General features: G+C 39.1%; 1 protein-coding gene across 2 annotated transcripts in view; it reads left to right on the forward strand.

Annotated features, from left to right (window-relative positions):
* PPP3CA (protein phosphatase 3 catalytic subunit alpha) overlaps positions 1 to 22,794 on the forward strand; it is a 170,689-nt gene extending 147,895 nt beyond the window's left edge. Inside the window, exons 9-14 of one of the 2 annotated variants that reach the window (XM_040064100.2) lie at positions 761 to 886; positions 3,424 to 3,498; positions 11,094 to 11,178; positions 15,012 to 15,109; positions 17,794 to 17,823; positions 21,032 to 22,794. In XM_040064100.2, the coding sequence (XP_039920034.1) occupies positions 761 to 886; positions 3,424 to 3,498; positions 11,094 to 11,178; positions 15,012 to 15,109; positions 17,794 to 17,823; positions 21,032 to 21,225 (608 nt within the window). In that variant the 3' untranslated portion in view covers positions 21,226 to 22,794. The remainder of the gene's footprint in view (positions 1 to 760; positions 887 to 3,423; positions 3,499 to 11,093; positions 11,179 to 15,011; positions 15,110 to 17,793; positions 17,824 to 21,031) is intronic. The other variant, XM_040064101.1, reaches the window with a different exon arrangement.
* The last annotated feature ends 2,939 nt before the right edge of the window (positions 22,795 to 25,733 follow it).

Raw genomic sequence — 25,733 nt, forward strand, 5'->3', positions numbered from 1 at the left:
TTAAAGAATTTTGTCTTTAAGTCACTTTGGTGGTAATCTTAAAATTGCCTTCTCGGATTACCATTTCAGATATGAGCCTGAAGTCTAATAACAAAAGTTAACACTGAACTTGGTGCAGTGCTTTAAAAAGTGGGTGTGGCATAAATATCTATTATTTCTGGCTAGGAACAGATGTAGTCTGTGGATTAATGAGAATGTTAAATGGTGCAAGACAAATTGCATTCGTCTTGATTCATATTATAGGGATCACAGTCTTGCGTGCCTGGAGTTTGCATAATGTGAGAAGCAAGTGTCATCTCTTGTACAACACTGTGAATGAAGTATGTTGAAAATGTCCATTAGAAGAGCAGCATTCAGGCTCTGAGTCAGAAATGCTTTATTCTGTTATCTCCAAAGGATGGTTGTGAAGAGCTCAGATAACTGTGTGCAGTGGGGGTACTCCGGGTACACTCTGCTTCATTCCTCACTGGTGGCAGATGCCAGAGCTCATGTTCTTGACTACTCAGAGATATTAACTCACTTACCAGCCCATCCTAGTGGCAGGGAAAGCTGTTGACACTGCTTTCAGACTGAAAATGGATTTCCACTTCAGTGAGGCTTTATGCTATTATAACTAGCATTCAGGTGGTACCACTGGATCAAGTGGGTGGAAGCTGGCAAGCAGCTCTGTGGGCTGTGCATGCTGTTACCATTCCTGGTCTGACAGGCAGTCACACACATGGCTGATGTCTCTTTTATTTCTTTTCCTTCTCCTTTCTAGCTGCAGTATTGAAATATGAGAACAACGTTATGAATATCAGGCAGTTCAACTGCTCCCCTCATCCGTACTGGCTTCCAAACTTCATGGATGTGTTTACCTGGTCCTTGCCGTTTGTTGGGGAGAAGGGTATGTAAATCGCTTCTGTTCATAAAAACTGCCAATTTTCTCTTGGTCACTGTGCATATGGCCTCATTTATTTTAAAGGGCAAGAATAATTTGAAGACCGATGTCTTGCATTTGAGGGCAAAGATGTAGAAATGGACCTGACAGGGTCAAGCAATTACCAGTGGTTAATCACACTTCTCATATTTTTTTTATAATTTCCACTCTTTCCAGGTGATGATGCCATTATCTTTCTGCTGCAGAAATAGATTTTATGGCATTGCAGGTCAGAGGTGCATTCACTAAACAAAATTCTGATTTGTTTTCCCATTATAAGCTCTTGAACATTCCCTTGGATATTGCTTAGTGCTGAATGGACATCTCAACAGACTTCACTACATGAGGTTACATCTTTACTCACATTACCTTTATAGGTGGGCCGCTATTTCATCAGCAAACACAGAGCTGGTGATATTAAGACCTAGTCCGGCTAACTGTTCCTGGAGAGAGCAGAGGGATGCCAGTAGGAAAACCTGCTCCTCAGCCCCTTCTCTGCGCAGGACCTGTGGTGCCTCATTTCTGGCAAGAAGAATCTAAAGGAGACAAATGATATTTTATTGAAACTTGATGCTCTTGATGTTGCCTAAATGCAGCTTTATGCTATGAATGGCAAGCACACAAAAGGCATGAAGACATTTTGGTCTAGCATATTAAAAGAGTACAGAATACAAACTGCCTAAACCCCAAGTCATTTATTCAGTGCCCGAGATGAAGCTTGCTTTGATCCATCCATTATAGAGCATTGCTGCAACAGCAATTACTGCCAGAAAACTCTAATAAAGTCTTAAAAGCTGCTTGGAATAACAGTTCTCTCTTAATAGGCAACTGGAAATACAGCCAGCTGTGTCTCATACCTGCAGTCATGACCAGCTTTGTTTTGAGCTACTCTTTTGTTTGAGGAAGGCTGCTGGTGAGATGCCTGAGGTCTCTGTGAACAAAGCAGATAGACAACGAAGCGGGGATTAACAAAGAATAGGCAGCTGTTTGCACTAATGGAGACATTACATAATCCTCACTAAAGCGTGTTGCAGACCCTTATGAAGCAGATAAAATGCTTTCATTTTCTTTGGCCGTAAACTCAGCCCGGCTGTTTTTAGGTTGGGCGTGTACATGTTGCACTCCTGTAAGATGTTCTGTAAGGTTGCTTTTTCAGAGGCTTCCCATCAGCAGCCTGCCCAGGTCAGAATCGTTGTGGTTCTGAGACCATGGTGTTCCTCATTCTCCTTAACATCGTGGGGGTGTTTTTTTTCTCCTTCATGTCTTCCAGTGGTCACACTTAGCAATTTCTTGGAAGGTTTAATGCCCAAAGAAGTGAAGTCAGTATTTGCCTTTCTTTGCGAAACAATATTCAAGGACATTAAGAGTTTGTGTTCTACACAACTTGTTATTTATTTCCTTTTTTTTTTAATATAGATTTTTTCCCTCAAAGGCCAACCAAGGTAGGAAGCTGTTGGCTTCACTGGCTTTGTTAATGTGGAAAGTCTTTCCACTAATACTGTCAGAGGAAAATATTAAATGCTTCACTAAAGTAGGAAAAAAAAATTTAGCTTTGTCCCACCCTTCTAATTTTCCAAGCCTTCATAGTAGCCACAGAAGAGGATTTTAATAACTACTTGACTAAAACGTTTAAAGTTTCAACCTAGCTTGCACAAGGCTAGACCAGCCTGGTAACACTTTTAATGTTGCTTACTACATGTAGGTGTAGTGAAGTTTTTCTTAATCTGCTAATTGCTTCACATTTTACCTTGTAACTTTGGCTTTTTTGTTCTCTAAGTTGCATTTCCTTGGTTTTGATTTTATCTGGGGTTGTTTTTTTTTCACTGTTCTTACTCTGTGTGCTCTGTGATTGGTGTCTCACGGTTGTCTCCCTGGAAAGAAATGAGACCAGGGTAAGGACAGCCTGTGCCCCTGACCGTTTTGTGCCCAAGCCGCAAAGTAAGCAAGCTGAATATAGTCTGAAATCTCCAATAAATATATATCTATTGAATATAGAACAGTTCCACCTCTAAGGAATGTACACTGTCTGGCCTATTTGTCCTAAAATTCAAGAGACACCAAGGACATCTTGGAAAGGTTGATGTTTTGTGGAACTGGAAGTAGTGTCCAAAACCTGGATAAATAAAGAAATCCTCTATGATTTCTCTTGTTACACCTTTTTCCACTAGAATGTTGTTCCTATTCACTGGGCAGGGAAATCAAATCCTATTGCAATTTAGGAACAAGAGGAGGGGTCTGTTTGTTACCCAAGTTGAGTGAAAGGCAAAATACGTGTTGAGGGGGAGAAAATAAATGTTACCTGCATCACTGACAGTTGCAAAAATAGAGATCATTAGCAGATTATTAATTTTTTTTTAAAGTCTATTTGTTGTGTACATTGTGCTTGTGTCCTATTGTTTAAAAAGTGGGTGCTGTTCTTGCGCTGAATTTTTATTCACGCTACTACAGCTAGAGCTAGCCAGGGAAGCTTAATATCAACATTTTGCACTTGTTTTCCATTTTAGTGACAGAGATGCTGGTAAACGTGCTGAACATCTGCTCAGATGATGAACTTGGAACAGAGGAAGATGGATTTGATGGTAAGACCCTCTGCCCTTGACTGAGATTGTTTGCCTTGGAATTACTTTAGAAGTTTATTTACTAACCGTGAAATGATTTTCTGAGTCCCAGTTGAGTTCTATGCTACTGAAAGCAACTGTTGTGCTAGACTCCAATGGATTTGCTTCCCATATGCTTCAGAAAGAATTAATGGATCTGCCCCATTCTAACCCTTTTCTTCATCTCAGTCTTCTTGTTAAAAAAATCTGCATTTCCCTCCATGAAATCTGGGTTGCGTTGTCACAAAGGGGTCAGATGATTTCATGCAGAAGATCGCAGGTATTCTCATAGCGAGTTTAATTATGTCAGTGAAATATTCTGCCTGCAGTGAAGAAAGCTTCCTGCAGAGCTCCTTCCCAAAATGTTGGTACTGCGACTTTTGGAAGACTTGTACTTTGAGGTGTTTCTTTAGTCACTTCTTTTGATGCGCTTGAGTTTCTAAAAGGCTTTAAAGAGCAATAGAATCATTAAAAGTAAGCATGTAAACACAGAAAACGTTCTAACCTGACATTTCTGCAAAGAGAGAAATGGTCAGTTCTGTTATCCTTTGGGTTGAAGTTTATATGAAGATTAGTTGCCTTGTTGGTTTGACTGTAAATGATACCTTGTATCTTACAACTTGTAGATTCTTAAAAGTCAATTTATTTTATTAGACATAATTTTCTGTTGAGCTGTGCAAGAATAAGTAGCAGCTCTCCAAAATGTCCCTTTGCAATCGAGAAAAGCTGAAAAACTCCATGCATCCCTGACATTCTTACTCTGAATGCTTTCCCTGTTTAAAAGAAAAACCAGGGAAAGTAATAATAGATAATCTATCTAATAAAAAAATCTATTAAAAGAACAGAAATACTAAAAAATAGTTTTTAAAAAGAAGAACCTGGAAAAATCTAGCACTACTGAATATTCTCAAGATGCTTTTAGGCAGAATGAATGAACAAGGAGAATGCAGAACTTTCAAGTAAAACAAATATTTAATGAAGCTGTAATTAATAATTAAGATTCTCTTTCAAAGTATTTATTTTTAAACTTTGGAACAGGAAGCTAGATGACAGGTTTTGCAAAATGTTTCCTTTGTGATGGAGATGACTGGTATGGGTGATAGTACTTTGATTTTATTCTGAAAAAACAGATGGAATTCCCTGTTCTGCATCGGCCAGAGTGTGGATGTGAACAATTATCTTGCAGGACTTGGGACAAAGGCTGAATTACTGAAACCAGTAATCAGTGAAGAGAAGAAAACACCTGTTTGAATATTGTGCCCATTTTTTTCCTCATGAAATTTAAAAAGTCACTACTGTGTAATTAAAATAGCATGTGAAATTGTATGGAGGCATAGGATGAGTAAAAACTATGTCAAGTTAAATACTGTAGCAACAAACCATGTGCTTGAAGCCCTTGGTTCAAGAAAGCTCTTAAGCACAGGCTGAAATCCCACTGATTGCAATGCCAAAGCAAAGACTGGGCGGAAAAGATTTTTAAATTAATTCAGCCTTGGCCTAATACTTCCTTTTTAAGGAAGTATTGTACTGTAAGCTTCCATTGGGCATAGACAGGCCAGTGCCCGTACTCTTTTTCTAAATCTTTGGAGAGTCATCATTCCCATCCCTAATTTACAGTTCAGCAGCATGTTTTCAAAAGCAGAATCAGAAACAGGGAGGTGTTAGGGGTCTTGGGGAAGAGCAGCCCTTTTCAGCTGTAGGAGGTCTCTGTATCTACTGTGCTTTTTCTGAGAGGAGAGTGAGCCCCAGTTCCACCTCCCTGAGAGTTTTGCCGTGGCACTGCTCCAGACCTGGAGTTTGCAGCACTGCAGGTGTCTAAGCAGGGAGACAGGCTGAGATCCTCTGGGCTCGCATGTGTGTGCACTGTGTAACGATACCTAACAGCAGTAAAGTTTCCAGTTGAGGAGTGACTAAACCATTCCTACTACTGTAACACTAATACTGTTACCTAAATCTGCTCTCAGTTTTTTTCTGTACGAATGATTTCTCTGGGTAAAACACTATGGTAAGGAAGATATTAGAAATGTAGTTTGTCTTTAGCACGTGTAGCTAAAAAAACAGAGCTGGCATATGTTCATGTGTGCTTTCCCAGGTAATCCGTCCCCTTAGAGCTGTAGAATGAGCTCTGTGACAGTGGTGCTGCAGTTTGCTGTGGGCTCACACTTTTACCTGCAGCCCACTGGACAAGTTAGGCTCATGTGGATTGTACACGTGGAAGAGACTGAAGGATTTAGACATAGAAGTAAATTTGAGGTTGATTTAAATTTAAATAGAAGCTGATACCTGTTATGATTTCTCAGTGAGTTCTGACTTCTTATCTGTACAGCAAACAAAAATCCTCTTTCGAGTTGAGTTCCCTCTCTTTTTTCTTTCTTTTTTTCCTGAAAGTCTTGCGTTTTGCAGGAGAGTAGTACAAGATGTGTTTCATTTGTGTCCTGAGTGAAACAGACCAGAATGATTACCAGCTCAATCAAAACTGTTTCTGTAAGGACTGTCTACTGACAGTCTTGTAGTGGCTCAATATTTCCACCGTTCTTCAGTAACTTCTGTCCAGCTTCCTTGGAGCAATAATCCTGTTTACCTGATGACATTTTTTTTTAGCAGTATTTCCCATAGAAGGAAATGCCTGATATCTGCAACAGCAGATGCCTTTTGTTTTATGGAATGATTCTTAAAAATCATTGATATTTTTAGATCATCAACAGTTTTCAGGGCTGGCTGCTGATTTCCTTTCTCTCCTTGCAGTTTGAACATGCCCTGACCTGGGTTCCCACATGTAGTGAGAATGGTCCATCACTATGGTTTGCACTGATCATTCATTTGTTACCTTCTTTTACACTTTCTTGCCTTCTGTCTTCCCCTCTCATTCCTTCCTTCAAAACAAAGCCTCATCAGTGTTGCCTGACTTCACTGCATGGTGTTCTTGTGAGCCCTTTTTTATTTATTATTATTTTTAGTTCTGAGTCACGTATGTTGCATCTAGCCATGAGCAGGATGCTCAACAGCATGTATTCCTTTTTTTTTTTTCCTCCCTGCCCCCTCACCAATTTTTTCCCCCTAAGAAAACACATCATGGGGATCTGATCAATTTGTTGTAGGCAGTTTCTGTGTAAGCTTACTGTGAAAAAAGCCTAAATATCGTAATGCCCTTTATCCCATATGTCCCTGCTGGCCTGTATTGGCCTTTTGGTTTCACTCACTTTAAAAATGAGAGAACATGATAGGTCAGGTTTTCTTATCTCTGATAGTTTCCCCTTGCTGTACTTTCTCTTTCCTGTTTGCTGTGGTGGTTGCAATATAATCTGATCCTGAAAAAATATCTTGGGCAAATGTTAGTTCATGTGCTGTATGTTTGTGCATCAAACGTATCACTTAGCAACAGGAGCTCCAAATACCTCTACCTAGTCAGCATACAGTCAGAGTTCTGTTTTGTTTTAATTAGCAACGTTTCTGGCCTCATGCATTTGATTGAATAAACTAAACTGCTAATTAAAAGGGTACAATAATGCAATAAACAATTTGACACAAATGCACTGCTTGCTTTGTATGCATCCTTATCATGATTTGGCATGAAGACACTCCTAAATTACCTACATTATTTCTTGTATTGCCTTCAACATTGTAGCTCTCAGCCTTCTCACAGAAAAGCCACTGTTAGAGCCATTAGCTCTGACAGTGGGTTTTATTCCTTCATTGGAAAACAGCTTCCCAATACAGTGCTGTAGTTTCAGCCTGAAGCCCAAGTCAAACATCTCCTGCCAGTCCTAACCTGGTTCTGTTGTGAACAGTAGTATATGACATTTGCCACATCTCCTCAGAACAGTAAACTGTGCCTGGAGCCAGCTCAGCAGCAACTGACAGAGACTGATGGAGCAGAAGCAAGGGCCTTGTCCTTAGGTCTCTTACTTACCAATGCTTTGATACAGATGTTCATGGTACTGCCTGATGGGAATGTTTTAGCTTGCCAGTGAGATGATTTTTAGCTGGGAGAGGAATGGAGGGGTTTTCCCAGTGGTTTATATTTGTTCTTCCTCCAAACCAGCAAGGCTGGACTTCATTTCTGTGAGTTGGTGACAGAGTGGCATTTTAATGTGGTCTTTGTATTTATTATTCACTCTATGATTTGGCCAGATGTGGTCATTTCCATGCCCAAAGCACTTTTCCTGTGAGCTGTATGACAGCACATCCGTGTGCTCTGGCCCTGGACCGGCCTGGCAGCATGCACTGGATGACCAGTGTCCCCAGAACATGTGCCATGTTGCAGTTGTGCCTGGGCACCAAGTGCTGCACTTGTCTTGCCCTCAGACAGTTCCTTTTAAAATGCAGTACCTTGCACGGTGGTGGCATTTGGATTTGCTCACGGAGGTGCTGGAGCGTGTGGACAGGCACAGGTGCTGGTAGGAGCAGCAGACATGGCTGTGACAGTGAGCTGCTCTGGGAGATGTCACGTGTAAATAAACCAGAGGAGTTTGTTTGAGCCTTTTAACAAAAGAGGCATCATCACAAAGGCACACCCCATATGGCCAGGGTGGGGATGTTTGTGAGAAATGATTAAGCCTTACCAAAGCAGCAGCAATAATGTAGGAGAAAGTCTGTGTTCAAGAGGCGGTAACACCACTGTTGGTCTCCTGCATGCATGTTGATTTCCTGCAAAACCTACTAACGAGGCTTTAAGCTGAAGAGGTTTCTATTTTTTTTCCCTATCGTTTTCAATCTGTTTCTTTCCTTTTGGATGTTCTCTGCTTAATTTGTTTCTTTTCTGTTTTTCAGACTTTACTTAAACATACATTTCCATTGATGTTGTCAAATGTTCTGTATTTTTTATTTTCATTCTACAAACATCACTGATCTTTTTCTTTCCCCCTCTTTGGAATTCATAAGAAGATCCCATTTATGCACAGAAGAAAGGTATTCAATAAGTTGGAGGGCTTAAGTTTTATTAATTTTCCTAATGCTTAACTACATAATATATATGTTATAATACCAGTGAGAGATTTGGGGTTGCCTTTTTTAGCAAAAAAAAGCACTTTTTAGCACATTTTTCAGCGCTGTTTTCAATCTGTTCAATGCTACATCTCAGGGTATTGAGTTTATAGTCTTTTATTTCCTTGTTGTGCTTCTTAATCTGAATGTTTAAATTACATTTCATATAAATCCTTCATATCCAGCTTGCAGATTCTGTATTGATACCAGTCAAATCCAATATAACTTATTAAATTACTGAAGTAAGATTCAAAGCTTTTATTTTACCCCCCAAATAATTTTTGCACTTAAATTTTAAACTTTTTAAGTTCCTTCATTCAAAAAGGGTTTGTTTAGATATTGGAAGATCATTTACAGATGTTTTCTAGCCTAAATGAGTCTATGATTCCCAGAAAGAAAGGTAAAATCTTAAGAGGCTATCAGACAGTGTTTGCAAGGGCTAAAATTAACCCTTTTTCCTATAGCCAGTTCTCAGGTTTTTGACCCATTTACTTTCATATAGGTGTGTGCTTAAGTGTAGCTCAAGTAATTAATCAGTATTTGCAGTAATAGTGAACTTCAAAATATTAAACTAGACACACTGGCAATGTGAGTCTAAGATTTATGTATAAGTAGTTAAGAAATCCACATACTGTGAGGTTAGTGATATTCAGTCAAAACTAACAGAGCAGTAAAACATTGTGAATATCAGGTACATTATTTAGAAAATTATGTTAATAAAGCCTGAGAGGATAAATAAAATTATTACTAATATTTACTAGACATGTCATTTTCACAGGTTAGGTGCATTAGGAAATTCAATGGAGACCAAAATCTTTTAAGTATGTATTTTTAGTAACCTAGTAAGATGTGTATCGATGAGATACAAAATACTCCCTTTGAGCCTGTTGTGTTTTATGATTAAGGGTTTGTTTTTCTATTCTTAATTTGTATTTAAGTGTAGGACATTATTTTTCACTTTAGTCATAAATTACATTTCCAGTTTTCAGTTCTCAAATATTCTAGATTGTAGTCTTAGTTGCTGTTCAACTTTTTGAATATCCTTATAAGATACACCAGAACAGTGTGGGTTTGTAATAAACAAGTAGGGATTGTGATCTTAGAGGGGAGAAAGGAAGATAAATCATGCTTAAGTGTTTTCAGGACAGGAAAGGCTGAAAGCCTTGTCTTGTCTATCTTGAGAATACAGTTCTGTGAGATCATAGTAGCTGAGGCAGGGAGGTACTGCCTTCTATTCCTGGAACACCTAGGTGAATCAGTGCTGTTTCATTTAATTTTTTCTTTAAGCTGTTGAAAGTATGTCACATTAATTCAGTTACAGCTGAATTACAGCTGTTTCTCCCACTCTTTATTGTCTAGAATGAGACATTTATGCCCAAGTGTTCATAAATTTTTTTATCTTTATATGTTTTAATACTTGCTTTATATTTTTATCTTGATGTGTGGGGGAGATTCAAAAGACATCATTCTGAGTATCTTTTATGGAGAAAACTAACTTTATTCCACCCCAAACCAGGACAGTATCCTGGTATTACAGGATATGAGGTCCCACATTTTCCAATACACCATCACCTTTCCTGTTTTTGGTAGATAAACACATAGATATCATTCCCCTTTATCTGTGGGCTATCCCTAAAAATGTCAATTGAGTTCATTAATTCCATGAGCTTGAGCTCCTGTCATAACAGTTTTTTAGGACAGGAAAGGTGGTGTGTGGTGTTATGAGGTGTTGGATTGTTGCACAATGAAGCCAGTTCTGATTCCATCCCCCCTTGTCCAGTTTCATCAAAGCGTGTTCTTCACTAATGTTGTTCTCCTCATTTTTGCCCCTTTCTGCTGATCTAGCTTCTCTGATGGGCTCTACAAAATGGATCAATTTGCTAGTGTTTGAAAACAGAAATTTTCATTTTTGCCCTTGAATTCTCGAGTAACATTACTGTGAAGTGTAGTGGTGTCTGAACAGGCAGGATTTGTCAGGCAGCATCCACACAAGTCAAGGTTAGCTGTCCTTCAGAAACCTTTAGGAGAAGTCTTTGTGATGTATGTGGTAGTGATTGTGGTAATTAATGAAACTGGTTTTCTGAGTATAACAGAACATTTTCTTGGGGATGTGGGGGATCCTTTGTAATAAGCCCTGTTTGCTTTTTCCCTTCAGGTGGTTCTCTTGCATGTACAGATTTTGATGGTATCCACGTAACAAATACACCTCAATTAGCCTGTAGACTACAGGCTCAACTGTAGTCTGTGTTGCACTATACTCTAAGGCAGAATATTGTGTGAGTTCACAAATTTCAAAGCAATTGGAATTTTTAGCAGGCCATAGCAGTGATTAGAAGGAAGTTGCTCTGTGGAACTCTCTTAGCCACTGCCAGCCAACACAATCCCTACCATCTCATGCTCATTTCCAGGACTCTGCCTTTAGGCTTTATTATCTCTTAAATAATTCTTAACTAGGAATAAGAAAAATTGTGTTTTCAGTTTTGATTACAAATGCAGCTTAGTTCGACAAACTGTAGCATTTATATGATGTTTCTATTATTTAGTGTTGAATTGTTTACAAATCCCCATGACTGTTTTTAATGTCTTTTCCATAGGAGCAACAGCTGCTGCTCGAAAGGAGGTTATAAGGAACAAGATACGAGCAATAGGAAAAATGGCTAGAGTTTTCTCAGTGTTAAGGTAAGGTTTAGGTCCTTTTTTTTAGTGTTGCAGGGTTTCTTTGAATGGTTTCTTAGAGCACTCGATTTTTAATCAAACAGCAAATTTGCTATTTTAGTATACCACCCAACTGAGTTCTGCTGCAACCTTTCAGAGATTGTTTTACTTATACAATGCTGCTATTTATTTTGGCTCTGAAGAGTCTTCCTCAGGGCTTTCACTGAATATAAAACAGACAAACAAAAGACATCAGCAAAAAAAATTCCAACTACCATTTTTAAAGACTTTTGTTCACCAGGTGTACTAATTAACTTTTAACCACTGTGAGGCAGACATTAAATGTGGGGAAAGGGAGTATGTTATACATCACCTCTCATTAAAAAATAAGTCAGCTGTCACACTTTGTCACCCACAGATGTTGCTACTGCCATGAGCAAGGATGACTAAAGATGAAAGCATTAAGGTCATTTACCTAGAAATCCAGGAAATGGTTGTGCAGGCAACAGCAGCTTGTTCCTTTGGGCTGCACTCCCTCAAACACATGAACATGAGTAACTAATTGCTACCCAATGTTTAGAACTCTCCATTTGATGTCTCTGAGCAGAAGAGAAAACATGCTGTACTGTGCTGAAGTCTAAATATAGAAAATACAGTTCTCCCTCCCTTTCAGCAGAGCGATTTTTTTTCCTCAGGAAGCTGTGTGTTGGTCTGCTGTAGTCAGTTGATCCCTGTTATGCTTAGTGAAGAATCAAGGGAGTTCTAAAACATTTACTGTTATGATTACATGATTGATGTAAGAAGAATAAATAAAATAGTTACTTGAAGGATGTACTATTTAATTTCAGTGGAGACTGTCCAACTTGCTTGCCTTGAATGCAGCATGACAGCAGTGGGCAGGTTCTCGGCTGGGCTTTGCATGGGCACAGCAGCTTACCCACGCCTTGCAGATTGCAGCATCATGGCTTTAAATAGCAAACTGAGGTAGAGGGCTTGGTATGTGGGGTTCCCAAAGTGTTACAAGTGACTTACTGGTGATGCATGAGCTACTTCAAAGTGGTGTCCATTAAAAAAAAAAAAAAAGGCTGACATCATGTTTTTTCCCTAAACAAGATGGGGGAGTGATCAAATGTTTCCACCTGCTCCTCTGTACCAAGTCTGGCAGAGAACCTGGAGGTGGCTGCTACCACCTTCATAAAACAGCACAACTATTTTTCTCTAATGATAGTTGAGCAAAGAAAGTTTGGGAAACTTGGCTTTCTACCATAACCTTGAACCACAGCTTCTGCATTGACTGTATGCCGTCGTGAACCACATTTTTAAATACAGGATTAATTCACAAGAATTGTGAACTTTAGTAAGCAGAAGGATCTGAAATTGAATGTCCAGCTGATATATTTGAGGTTTTACAACTCACAGATGATTAACATCAGCCATGTGTCAGACTTTTTCAAAGGGATCTGTAGGGCAGAAGCTTTTCAATGGTTTCAAGGATGGAAGAGGGGTACAGAAGAATTCCTGCATGTGCTCTGTCTACAGTGATACGCGTAAGCCTCATATCTTAAGTCTACCCCAGCCAAAACCAGCACAGCCTTTTACAGCTCTTGATTATTGATGGTCCTGAAAGCTTTGCAGGAAAGACTGAAGATGAAGAGTAGATTTGTTCTCCCTTAGCTTTAACCAGCAAGTACAGCACATCCTCACTGTGATCCAAGGCATATTCAGCAAATAAACAAGTGCCTGCAGTGCATAGTTTTGGTGACCAGTCTTCCAGGGGGATGAGTGATGTTTTATCACAGCCACCACTGGGAATACCTGTTCTCTTTTTTTCTGAGAAAGGCTGATTCTCCTCAGCTAGGTGGCAGGAGAATCAGAGAATTTTTGGCTGCTAGACAGCAACAATTTCACAAGGTAATCTTGCCAAACACTATTCCTATAGAAAAGCCTGGGATATTTTTTCTGTCTTGCCAGCATAATCCATGAAAGACATAAGTGTGAGGTAATTATGTGTAACCCTAAGAAGACTGCAGCGGTGCCATCATCTATCATCTGTCTATATACCAACTTGTTCTGCAAATCCTTGAAGTTCCTGTTTGAGTCATTGTGTTTTATGCAGTTTATTTCACTAATTCTTGAAAAGCTTTCTGAAAGATTAGCACCTAATCTGACCATCTGCAAAGGACTTAGTCATCTCTTCTTTGGGCTGGAGTGGTCCCTTTCCTTGAAGATGTAACTTGAATGTAAAGCTGAAATAATTTCAGCCATTTTAGTGTAAAAAATTAGATATCAAAATAGTGTTGTATTGAGTTTCCAGTGTTACAAATGAGCTTTGAAAGTGTATATCGTAAGAAGATTGGCTTGAGCTAAGTAGAAGACTTCATGATTCCTTGTCATTGCCTCTCTCCAACTTTGTTTCTCAAGTCTGACTTTTCTTTTGATATATTTAGACTGGAGAGAGGTAAAAAAAATACTTAATCAGTCTATTATCCTTTTTTTGAAATAGAAATAAATGACATCAAATAGAAATTAAGGAATACTGAAGGCTAAAACATCTCAATATTTGTGACACACACCTTTCTTGTGTTTAAAGATAATAAAAATGCAGTTTAAAGATAATAAAAATACAGTCCGTAAACTTACTCCAGGAGGGTGAAGCTAAAAGTGCCATTGCAGTTTAATTTAAAAAAAAAAGAAAAATATATGTGATGCACTGAATAATTGAGAGAAAGCCAATGCTTTGCTGTGTAACTGTTGATGATAAAAATACTATGTAATTCTGAAAATATTTTGCTCTTGTATTAAGTCTAATTGTTTGGGAAACTTGCAAGCAAAATGGTCACAATTTGATTTTGTATATTACATAATGAAAAGTGGGGGCAAGCAGAACTATTTTCAAGCTAGAAATGGAACTTGAAGACTCTATGTAGTAGGTTAACAAGAGTTGTTTAAAATACATGAGTCATTCAGGGCATGTAGGTCCAAAGAAAATTGTAAGTAGTAGAATTGCTGAGAGACAGTTTTTATAGACAAAACCACATTATCCTCAAGTGAATGTGGATCTAAATTCTGTCTTTGTATTTGCTTCCTCCAGCTTAATGTCATTATATACTTCAAAGTAAAGCACTTCAAAATAAGTTTCTCTTACGGAATTGGGGTCAGTTTTGCTGCTGAGAAAGTATGTTGTCACAGGCAGCATTACAGTCCTTGTAGAAAGCTTTACTTCAAGGCTTCTCTGGATAGAGCTGTTGTATTCCTCTTGCCACTGTATCTAAAAACTCCGTATTTGGAGACCAGCAACACATACTTCAGTTTCCTAAAACAATTTTCTTGACTCCATATTATTTTTAGCATACAAAAGTATTAAGGACAGTACTAGCAAGGATGGAAGTGCTTATTAATTTTAATGAGCTCTTAGCTGCCTTTAAGTGGCTGGTGTTCATCAATAAATAATGCACCTGCCTGCTAGTGTAGACAAGAGCAAACTAAGAGTTTAAGTTGATTGTGGACCACACAGTGTAAAATGCCTAAATGCATTGGTGGCAATATCTGATCCTTCTGGTCCTCCTCTCAGAATTGGGTTTACAGACATATTGTTCCATTGGTGCAGGTTATGTGTTAACTACAGGAGGAGTTGCTTATGGTGTGATGCAAAGGTTAACCATGTACACAGCAGTGAAGGGGACTTCACTGGTGCTGATGTTACCACCAGATTCAATCTGTCTTGCCAAGGAGATTGGAGATGACAAAATCGTTGCAGGGCATGTGTAGCTTAAGATGCCTGAAACATACCCCATGCTTTTTAAAAATATACCTTCTTTTGGTGGTTTTATGATTCATTTCTTTTTTAACTTTTGCAGAGAAGAGAGTGAGAGTGTGCTGACGCTGAAAGGTTTGACTCCAACAGGAATGCTGCCCAGTGGTGTGCTCTCTGGAGGAAAACAAACACTGCAAAGCGGTAAGCCTGTTTGCCTGTGTGTCTTGTCCTGTGTTAAAAAACAATTGGTTTTCAACTGCAGAACCTAGGAAAAGTAACCACAGCTGTCTCAGAGAAAAAAAAGAAAAAAAGAAACAAAGGAGAGAAAAAAAACAGGCAGTTTTGTTGTGCCAGAGTATTTGTGAGCAGTTGATGTAAGGCCACTCTTCAGGACTTAGTACATATCATCGATTTTCAGAGAAAAGGGGGGAGGGAGGAGCCCCTGAGAATCAACTGTTCAGAATGGTAGCTCAGGATTGTACATGAAGTGCACTCTTCCCACAGCTTGGAGCATCTTTTTGGTTCGTTTTTTTTAAGAGAAGCCCTTGATACATGGAGTACTGAAGGTTCAGTTTAGCTAATGACACTCAAGCTCTTATCTGATTTGTTCTTCTTCATAGAGAGCCACCAATGGAAAGTAGCTCTAGAATTAAATTTGCTCTCCTAGAATTCTAGGTGGCAACATGAGAACTATTCCACTCTGATTTAAGCCCAAGTGAAGGGAGTCTCTTACAAACACCGTGTTTGCCTCATACACAAACACAATACAGATTGTCAGTTTTATACCAAGCGCTTCTTGTTACAGGAAATTGGTAAGTCTATAGTAGGGGCTGCCTTTGTTTCCTTTTGGAGTAAGGAGTGTGAAGTGCTTAATTTATTACTGGAAGCTCTCCTTTTTTTTTTTTTTTTTTTTTTTTTTTTCCCCCCCTTGTGTACTGCTGTAAAGTATATTGCAGACACCCATAAAGGTCTCTCATTTATTGAGGTTCTGTTAGCAGTAGATGTAAGAAATAGAAATGCTTTATAACCTTAACACAGTCTCAGCCTCTTGTTTTCCTGTTTCCTTCCTGGAGCATTCTTTCTCTGTATTTTTCCCTTTACTGTCTCTTTTATCTAGAAGATTCAGGTATACGGTGGTAAAACCTCATTTTCCCCTTTTTTTCTTCTCCCTTTTCTTGTTGATGACTTGTGTGTTACAGACATAGTAACGTTCTGCTTTGAAAATGCTGCAATATGATTTCACGGGAGGCCTTTCTTAATGGGTTTGTGGTCTTCACCTAGGCTTTTCTCCACATAGTTGCTTTACATTTGTCAGAAAATTTGGTCCAAGGAAACTGCTGTTGTTGCCCTGGCAAAATATTAGGAATAGAAATGAATTTGGGAAAATTGCCAAATGTTCTTATTACGACGGCTAAAAGGAAAATCTCCTCATACTGCAGTATTCTGGCTCAGTAAAACATTACTATACACAAGCTTCTGCCTTAGTTAACACATAGTACCCCATTCACCAAGTACTCTGAAATTCATATAGTTTCTGTTAAGCACACATATGTATTAACAGAAAATATGAGTCGTATGTTCTGTTGTGGAAGTACACATTTCAGTCGTCATTTTTTCTAATGTTTCAGTGCTGGTTTGGATCTGGTTATTTATTTTCATTTCTCATCCTAGTTATCATGTTTTCTTTTCTTTTAAGTTTGCGTTGGTTTTGTTCCTTGTTTTTTGGCCATCTCTCTTGCTCTGCTGCTTGAGATGCGTAGGCTTACCTTGGTGCATGAGGGTTAAATCCTCTCATTTCCCCATGCAGCAAGATAATAGTATAGATATTTTAGAATATATCTTAATCCATATTTAACATCCTAAATGGAAAAAAAGAAAAAGTTTGGGTTTTTATGTGGGGAAAAAACAAGACAAAAAAGAAGAGAGGACTTTCTAAAAACTTGACTTCTTGAGCTATTCTCTAAACCAGAGCAATTCTTGAAAATCAAAATTTCTTTTGAAATATTTGCTATATTGGATTGCATTTAATGATTTGCATCAGCTTCTAAATCTTTGACTGTAAAAAAAAAAAAAAATGCATACCAAAACTGATGGTTAAAATTCAAATGGAAGTATGTGTTTAAGAACAATTAATGGTTTCACAACACTGCAGCCATCTCCCGGTTACAAGCTCTGCTCTTTCTGACAAGGCTTTGCAACTTTGGAGGTCCAACAGTCAATCTACATCCATTTACTTAAATAAAATATTAGCAAAATGTTGCTTTTCAGAGACTGAGTTGACAAAAATAAAGTTTACAGATGGAGCAGACTGGGCAAGGTTGCAAGCAAAGGCAAAGCTTTCTGAGCATCCCATGCTGTGGGGATGTTTCTTTTAGTCAGGAGAGAGAAAAAAAATAATTCTCTAAAGTTGTGTATAGAATTTCCTTTGCCTTATACTGGCATCAGTACTTTTTAGGCTGATGTTGTAAGTTGTATGAATTTTGTGCAATGGCTTTATGCCATTTTTTGTTCTCTTTTGACAGGGCAAGTTAAACTGCTCTTATTGAGAGCTGGGACAGTTATATAATGACCTTTTCAGGTCAGATGTGCAATATGGAAGACATTTACATTTTGTAGCTCTTTTGAGTCAAAAGAAAACTTCTGAAATGTGTCTTTAAAAACTTTTACTTTGTGAAACTTCTCCTTTAAAACAAACTCTAGCTTAATTCAATCTGCAAATTACTGTTTTTGTGTAAACATTTCTCTGTGTGTCTGTTTTGCCAAAATCCAGCACTTGCAGTAACATTAGTGTTGTAGCTCCTTTGCTATTCACTGACTTGTTCTTAGAGTTGAAATCCTCTGCTCATTTTTTCTCATTCGTTTTGCTACCCCTTTCTTCTCTTCAGCTACTGTTGAGGCTATTGAGGCTGATGAAGGTAAATTGGCCAGTCCCCTTTCTGTTGGTGCCACAACAGATAAGGGCTCTGCTGGGTGTATTCATTTTGCTGTAGCTTGTACAGATTGTGTGGGTGTTGGGCTAACAATTGTGGCTCGGTATTAACCAAAATGTAATTGCTTTAAAGGGGAAAGTGTTTTTTTGGTTTTTCTTTCTGTTGCTGCTGTTGAGGTTTTTCTCTTTCTATAAGTTACAAACACATTGGAATTGCTGTATGTTGAATTCACTAAGCACTGTGTAATGCCACAGGAGGAGATCAGGGAACTTGGATTTCATGGGACATATCTTGGCAGCAGCTCGTAAATGCTTTGTGACACATAGCTCAAAAGCTGTGTGCTGGAGGCTGGCTCAAACTATCCTCAGCAATTTCTGGTCAAGGAAAACACTTAGCTTTTTATATATTCTCTCCCTTTGTTCTTGTTTCTTTTCCCCTTTTTCTTTCTTTATGCTTCAGTTTGTTTCCTTTCTTTTAGGTCACTAATAAAAAAATTTTATTGGTCTTTTGTTATAGTACAGCATGTTTCTGTTTCCCTTTAAAAGTAAAACAACATGAGACATTTGTCTGCAAGATGTCTGCTTCTTTTGGTAGTGGCAGTTTACACACTGGATATTTACATTAGAGCAACCATTAACAAACACAGGCACCATTTTAGCTGCATATAAAGTGACTGGCTGCCTTAGAAGATTTCTGAACGTTCAGTATCGAAAACTGGTGTTTTGTTGACAGACCTCTAATTTAACCCTTAACAATTTTTAACACTTCAGTTAAAATCTAAGTAACCATGTATTGCAATGCAGATGTACAATATTTGTTACAATATTTGTTCAGTATTAAAGTTTTGGAAGAAGAATTTTCAGAATTCCCCTTTAAAACAAAATTCTTCAGTTGTATTTTGTTCTTGCCCCTCTCAAATTTTCTGTGGGTATTTTTTTTTGTTTGTTTTTTTGTTTTTTTAGTTACTAAAAAAAAAAATTCTGGTACTTGTTGTCCTTTGGTAAGATGTGCCCTTTCGGCCAGTTGAATTTGTTTTTGAACTTCGTAAAGCAGTGAATAAAATTGCAGAACAAACAAGTAAGAGAAAATACAACTGCTTTCTAAATAGCAGTGAGTAAGCTGCTATTTATGTTGGAATTATCTATTCCTATCGGCAATCTTGAATCTTCAGTGTGCATTCTTGTTGACAGTTTGGCTGTTTTCTGTGATTTTCTGTGACTATGTGTTGTGTTTTAGTAGACTCTCAATGTAACCTGCTAATATTCGTTGTCTGACCAGCAGCTACAGCAGAGCACCTTCCTTAGTGTTACAGACAATAATGTGTCTACTGGAAATACCATCCCTTAACGCGCCCCCGTGCCAGCAATATGCACCCCTCAAGTTAATTCTTGATTTGCCATCCTTGCTAGTTAGACACCATCACCATAGTCACAACTACCGCTCTACACAGGTGAAGCTTCTGATGGAGGAGAAGTTTCACCCTTTACCAGTTGTCCATCAGGGCCCCATAACACCTACTGGGCTGTGCTGCTGGCAAGCTCCAGGACACGGCAACTGCTTCAGCTTCAATGCAGCCATCCATTAAACTATTGCTTTAAAGGATTGGTATGGGTGCTTGTTAGACATCTTCATTTTGTGGTAGAAGGTAAATAAAAAAAAAAAAGCCAAATGGAAAGGCAAACCTTAAGAAAACTCACTGTACGACCTGTTCTGTTTTCACTGCTCCGTCTCCTGCTCACTTGACTAATGACCATTATGTTGTTGTTTTTCTGAGTTGAAATATAATACATATTAAAAGTCATGCACTTCACAAAGTTCCAATGTAACATTTGTGAGACTGGCTAAAGAACTAAATCCTGAAGCAAACAGGATCTATGAGTTTTCACAGGAAAGGTTGGCACAGCCAGCATGAAAATGCCTTTTCTTGCTCCCCACTAAATACAAGGAGTGGTAGTTTGATACCAGGGATATTCTGGGTTTTGGGGTGTGTTAGCTTTTTTTTTTCAACAGAAGTTACCAGCTTGTCCAGAATCGGGACTGCATATTGGAAGGAGAGTTACCTGGGGGTAAGGAGAAGAGAAAAGGGGAGAAGGAATACTGAATACCATTTTCTCCCCGGGGAATTTGCAGTTTCCTGGTACTAATGCACCATTTCTGCACTATAGCTCTATGATAGAGGCCTAACAGAAATTACATTTCTGGAAGTGCAGTGCATTGATTTGGTACAGATAAGAGAAAAAACACACAGAAGGCTGTGACAAATTATTTACAGGACTGTGACATGCTGTTTGCCTACAGTGGTTTTTTTCTCTTTATCTTTAAATCTAAAGATCTTCAACAATTCAGTTAGAGAGAGAATACAATTAAATAAAAATCAGTCTGTGAACACATTCCTCAGCCAGTGGCTTCCTTCTGAGGTTGATATGGCCTCACTAATGTCACTGCTAAAAGGCAGATCAAAACTCCTCAGGATCAGTTGGAACTTTGGATCTTTGTCAGTGCGTTTCCTAAGCTAAACTGTATAGCTGTTCCAAAATGACAATATCACGGAGCTCTGTTGCAGTGTTCCTTCCATTTGACTCAAGCTGCTTTCTAGAAGTCCAGGGTTGTATCAGAGAGGAATATTGCCCCAAGGAATCAACAAGCAGCTCATCTGTGATGAGAACAGAAGGCAACTTGTTGTAGGATCACGCCAGATCTTCCCTAGATTTAATGTATATCCCACAAAGTGGCCTCACCATGTCATCACCATCTGGAAGTAGCCAGCACTTCCTGCATGATCTTTGAAGGTCAGGTGGGGGGTTTTCCTGAGGAAGGGCGTTAGGGCAAGGCACGGTGTCCTTAAGGCTGGAAGTGATGACAGCAAATGCCAACTCACCAGCTCACAGCTGTGCCCTCAGCATGGTTCCAAAGTGCAAACTGTAGTTTCATGTCAGCGTCGTGGTGTTCTAAGCTGAACCCCAGTGGACAACAAAATACTGGAAGTTGATCGTGTTGAAAGCAATAGTTGTGTTGGAAGGGACGATGGTGGTGAGCCTCCAGCTCTTTCTGAGTGTGGTAAGGAGTTGGTGGTGGTGTCAGATCTTCCCATTGCCACCTTCCCAAAGGACTCTCGCACTTGTTGCTAAACTGGGGGGAAAGCTGCTGAGAGTTTTATCTTGCTAATTTTATTTTTCAATAATCCTTTATTTAGCTATCAAAGGATTTTCACCCCAGCATAAGATCACTAGCTTCGAAGAGGCCAAAGGCTTAGATCGAATTAATGAGCGAATGCCTCCGCGCAGAGACGTGCCATCCGATGCCAACCTTAACTCCATCAACAAGGCAATCTCCACAGAGACTAATGGCACGGACAGCAACGGCAGTAATAGCAGCAATATCCAGTGACCACTGTCCGGGAGGGGGGTTGAGCTGCAGGGCGCGATGGGGTTGCTGCACGTCAGCACTGGGATGTTCTTGCCTCTGATAATAGCTTACTTGCTCTGGGGGCCAGGTGTTGGATTCAGTTTACAAAAATCATCAACAAAGAGATCGTCAACTTTAATTTGGTGGGAGGGCGGGTGGGGGAGAGACACCTCCTTTGGATATGCCTTTAAATGCTTGTAGAAAAATGAAAGCTCATGCTGGTATATATTGCAAAGTTAGGGGAATGAACATGTTTTCCTACTACATTGGAAACGTCTGGCTATGTTACTGAAAGGCCTTTTATTATGTTACTGGACATGAAAACTTTGTTTAATTTCTTACTAACTATTGTAAGTTTACAGTTGCAGCACTCAACATCTACAACATCAAAACATTTTTAACAAAATGTACAAACTAAATAAGGACTATTTATTGATAATGTTTTGCTACTCTTGTCAGACAATGGCTATGAAATAAATTAGGCACTCTTTAAAAATATAGAGAAAAAAGAAAAAAAAAAAAAAGCTGGAAATTTGTTTAAAATGCAAAAAAAAAAAAAAAAAAAAAAAGAAATGAGAGAGAGAGTGAGAGAGAGCGAGAGCGACAGTTTAATTTTGTACAGATTATGCTTACCTCAGGTTTCTTTAGTGTGCTTCAATGCCCTTCTTTAAATATAACACTTACCTTACTAATTTGGCAGCAATTATCTTTTTCTTTGTTTAAAAAAAAAACTGGAATAATAACATTTATCTTTTTTTGCTGTTTATATTTAGGGGGTTTGGTTTGGGAGGTTTTCTGGGATTTTTTTTGGTAAAACAAGTCTTGGTTGTGGCTTGCTGAATTTAAATATTTATGAGTGGTGCATTTTTAAGTATAGTGAACAAGACACCATATTAAGTGCAGTGAAAAGCATCTATATTCTGTAAAAATCTGCCTATGCATGTTTTTTAAGAAAAAATGGCTGTATAGGCCTGTATGGGACTGTAATGCGCTTAGTGGTCTGACTTATACTGGAAATGTATGTATACTGGCGTACTTTATATTCTCTAAAAAGAAAATGCTTAATGCCTTTGAAATTTTGTAATCAAAAAAAGCTTTGAAAAATCTAAGGGGGGAGAGTATTCTTAAAGTTTTTAACATAAGCTTGTCAGTGCACATATAGATGGGTAGCATGTTTAGCAAACCTTGTGAAATTTAAATAAGTTTGTAGTTACATGTGAAATTCTAAATGCATGATAACTGTTAATGTCATAATGGTTTAGTCATTTTGTTCTGTTTTGTCATGTGCCACAAAATGTGTAATTTTTTCACTTTTTTCCCTTTGTATATCAGTTACGGGTTTCAACTGGTTCATTCTAAAAAAGAAAAAGAAACAAAACAAACAGTCCATTGATATTTTTTAACAATTGTATAAGTGCCCAAGTAATTCACTACAGCCTACAGCCTTGCCTTTGTAATTTGACTTCGAAATGTTGGCAATCAAAGCATGCACTTGTAACAATGAAAGAAGCATTTTATATTACTACTCAATAAAAATGTGCATGAACTTAAGCATTCATCCTTTTCTTGCTGTCTCAGTGGCAGAAGCGTGCAGGCACCACGTGCGTGTGCTTCTAGCTCTCTTTTGCTTTGGACAGGTGGAGACTGCTGGAGTAAGAGATGAGTGACTTGTTTCACAATCCAAGGTCAGTTCTTCACTAAGGAACCAAACCTGTGTGTTACCCAGCTGTTCTAGGCTACCGAATGTCTGCAGACTTTTCCCCGAGGTCTGGTTAGAATGTTGGGTTTTCACTAAAACGAGTAGGATGTAACCCACAAGTAGAGTGCACAAGAAAACAAGCCCTCTGTGTGCTTTCCCCTTATCTGGAGTGTTTGAAAAGGTCAACGAATGTCATTTACAATGATTGCAATTTTATTTCAAATGCTCTCTTTTAGTCAGAGAAGAACTGTCAAAGCTCTGCCTTCTCACTTTCTCCCTAACTGTGCTCAGCATCCTTCCCAGGTCCATCATCCTGCGAAGAACTCACAGATGATGCCAAATGATGCAATGATGTGGGTATTGCCTTAGTCCTCCTTCCAGGTACCATTATTAAATATAGGCTCAGTGCCTGCTTTCTTATATGTTTTTCCCACTTTAGCTCTTGCTAATTTTGACAAAATATGGCAGGTGGCAAAAATAAAGAGGTTTTGTAATATCTGGGACCATTTCAGATGTAATTTTTCATTTCAGATTGTAGAGGTACAGCACAGACACGTAGTCTGTGTGCTCATCTGCCAGCTGGAGCTGTTTGTCCCTCTGGTTCACGGGCACAGTGTGTGCAGAAGGGAATGGTGGCAGTTTGCGTGACCACTTTGCCCGCTGAGCCCTGTGTGCGTGCTCACTGAACACCACGGGTTACCTGAGGTAAGTTCTTCTGTGGGGACGCCCTGTGCCGCACACAGCTGCACTGCCGGGCAGCACAGCAGCGTCTGCTGTCTGCTTGAATTTCACTTGGGCCCTGGCACTTCCACAAGCCGGTCTGACAGTAAGAAAAGGGGGGTTTCTGCTCTGTGCATAGGCCTCTCGATTGGTAGATTTAACCCAAAAGATCCATGTTGCAAATCAGAGGTGGGGCTGGAAATGTCTGTTGTAGTTGCTGGAGAGTTTATTAGATAAGCAAGTCAGCCCAAGGTGAGTGATCCACCAGGGAGTGTACAAAGTGTCTGATCAGCAAGGAGAGTTTGGAACTACTTACATCTCGGAAGAACGAAAAGTGTCTGGAGCATGCAAAATAGCAGTGTTCTGTGTATCCAGGTAGGATGGCCTGGCTCCTTCCTGAAGCAAGCCCTGCTGTCCTACTGTAGGGCAGTTTCAGAATGGCTCCAAGGAATAGTCTAAGGTATACTCAAATGTTTCTGGAAGGACCAAAAACAATTTCCAAAGTTTGTCTCATTTCAGGGCATCCAATCTCTTCCAGCTTTCCTACTTTTTTCTAATGCAGAAGAAACTGGATTAATTTGAAGAAAAACCCTGCTGTCACTGAAGGCTGAGTTTTGGATTCTGTGGCCTCATCAGTGCTGTGTCATGCTCTGGACTGTGTCTCCCAGTTCAGATTTCTTCCTTCTTACCAAATACCCCACTTCAATGCCAAAACCATCATTAGTGCCTACTTGAGAGATTTACTGTATTTTCTAACCATTTGAATCTTGCTGTGTGAGATAGTGTTTGATATGTGTCGCATATTTTATGCACTATCATAATTTTGCTTTTCAATAGCTACTAAGCACGAAGTGCGTTAGCTCTTAGTGTACGCTTTGTGCAGAAGGCAACATTCAAATTTTGTCTCTGTTTTCCTCCAAAACTGCAGTAGATTTAACCCTGCTTAAGCTTGTGCTAGTGTTGCCAACTGTTGGGCACAGGTAGGAATTCTTTCACCATTTTCCTCTTCTGAAGCCTCTAGAGGAGTCCTGATCTCTCAACTCCCTAGCTTTAGATTTTAGTGAAGCGGCATCCAGAATGTAAAATAATGAAAATTTGGGGACATTTTCTGGGTGCAAGCTGAATTTACAATTTTAGTCCTTAGAAATCAGTTTCCCTTCTTTTTTCAATATACTGTTCCTCAGATTAGTCAGATTGATGAGTCTTCCCACTTCTTTGACTAAGAGAGGGATGTGAAAATCAGCTATTCCAAATGTTAAAAAACCACAAGCACGAAAACAACCATTTGAGAAATAGTTTTCAGTTTGCTTTCTTAGTTGCTTTTGGAATGATGCTTAATCCCCTTGAAAGTGGCCATTTTGGACTGTGCAAAAGGATGAGCTTTCTTGTCTTCAGTGATTTAGGAAAAAATATATCTACATTCACACATTTTCATATGTAAATGTTCATACTTGTAGGCACTTTCATGGCAGTAAAAAAAGATGACCTGATGGACAGAGACAGGGGTTGGGGTTTTGTGTCTTGCTGAGCTGACTTTGCAGTATTGGGCCTGCTAAACTTAATAAAAGTTTTGTGAGGCCCTGTTTTTTTAAATATATTTTTAAATAACTTGAGAGCAGTTTCAGTTTTACATGTGACACCAGGTTTCATCAGGCTGACGGATAGCTGTGTGCTCTGGGCAGGATTCTGTCAATTATTGCAAAGGCAAGGGCTGCCTTGGCTCTGTCATGCCTGTCAGAAGTTTGTTTTAGGTAAAGTAACTTGGCAAAGAATGTGCTAAAGGACTGATTTAGCCACCAGTGGGAAGCCTGCAGACATGGTGACAGACATGACAGTGCCTGCTCCTTTGTGAAGCCCCACTTGTGGCCTGCACTGGTTGCTCTCGGATTCCCCACAGCCTCCATTCCCTTTTGGGCAAAGCCTGGCATGGTTGTTTGCTGGAAGTTTGGGTCTGGACACCCAGTTAGGCAATTCTTAACAGCAGCAAGACTTGAGCGAGAGATGGTTGTTTCGTGTTTTAGCTCTTGCATTCCTGAGGCAGTTGAAGCCGATGACCGTGCCATAATTGAGC

This window comes from Hirundo rustica, chromosome 5, assembly GCF_015227805.2.
Source record: "Hirundo rustica isolate bHirRus1 chromosome 5, bHirRus1.pri.v3, whole genome shotgun sequence".
NCBI classification, from domain to species: domain Eukaryota; kingdom Metazoa; phylum Chordata; class Aves; order Passeriformes; family Hirundinidae; genus Hirundo; species Hirundo rustica.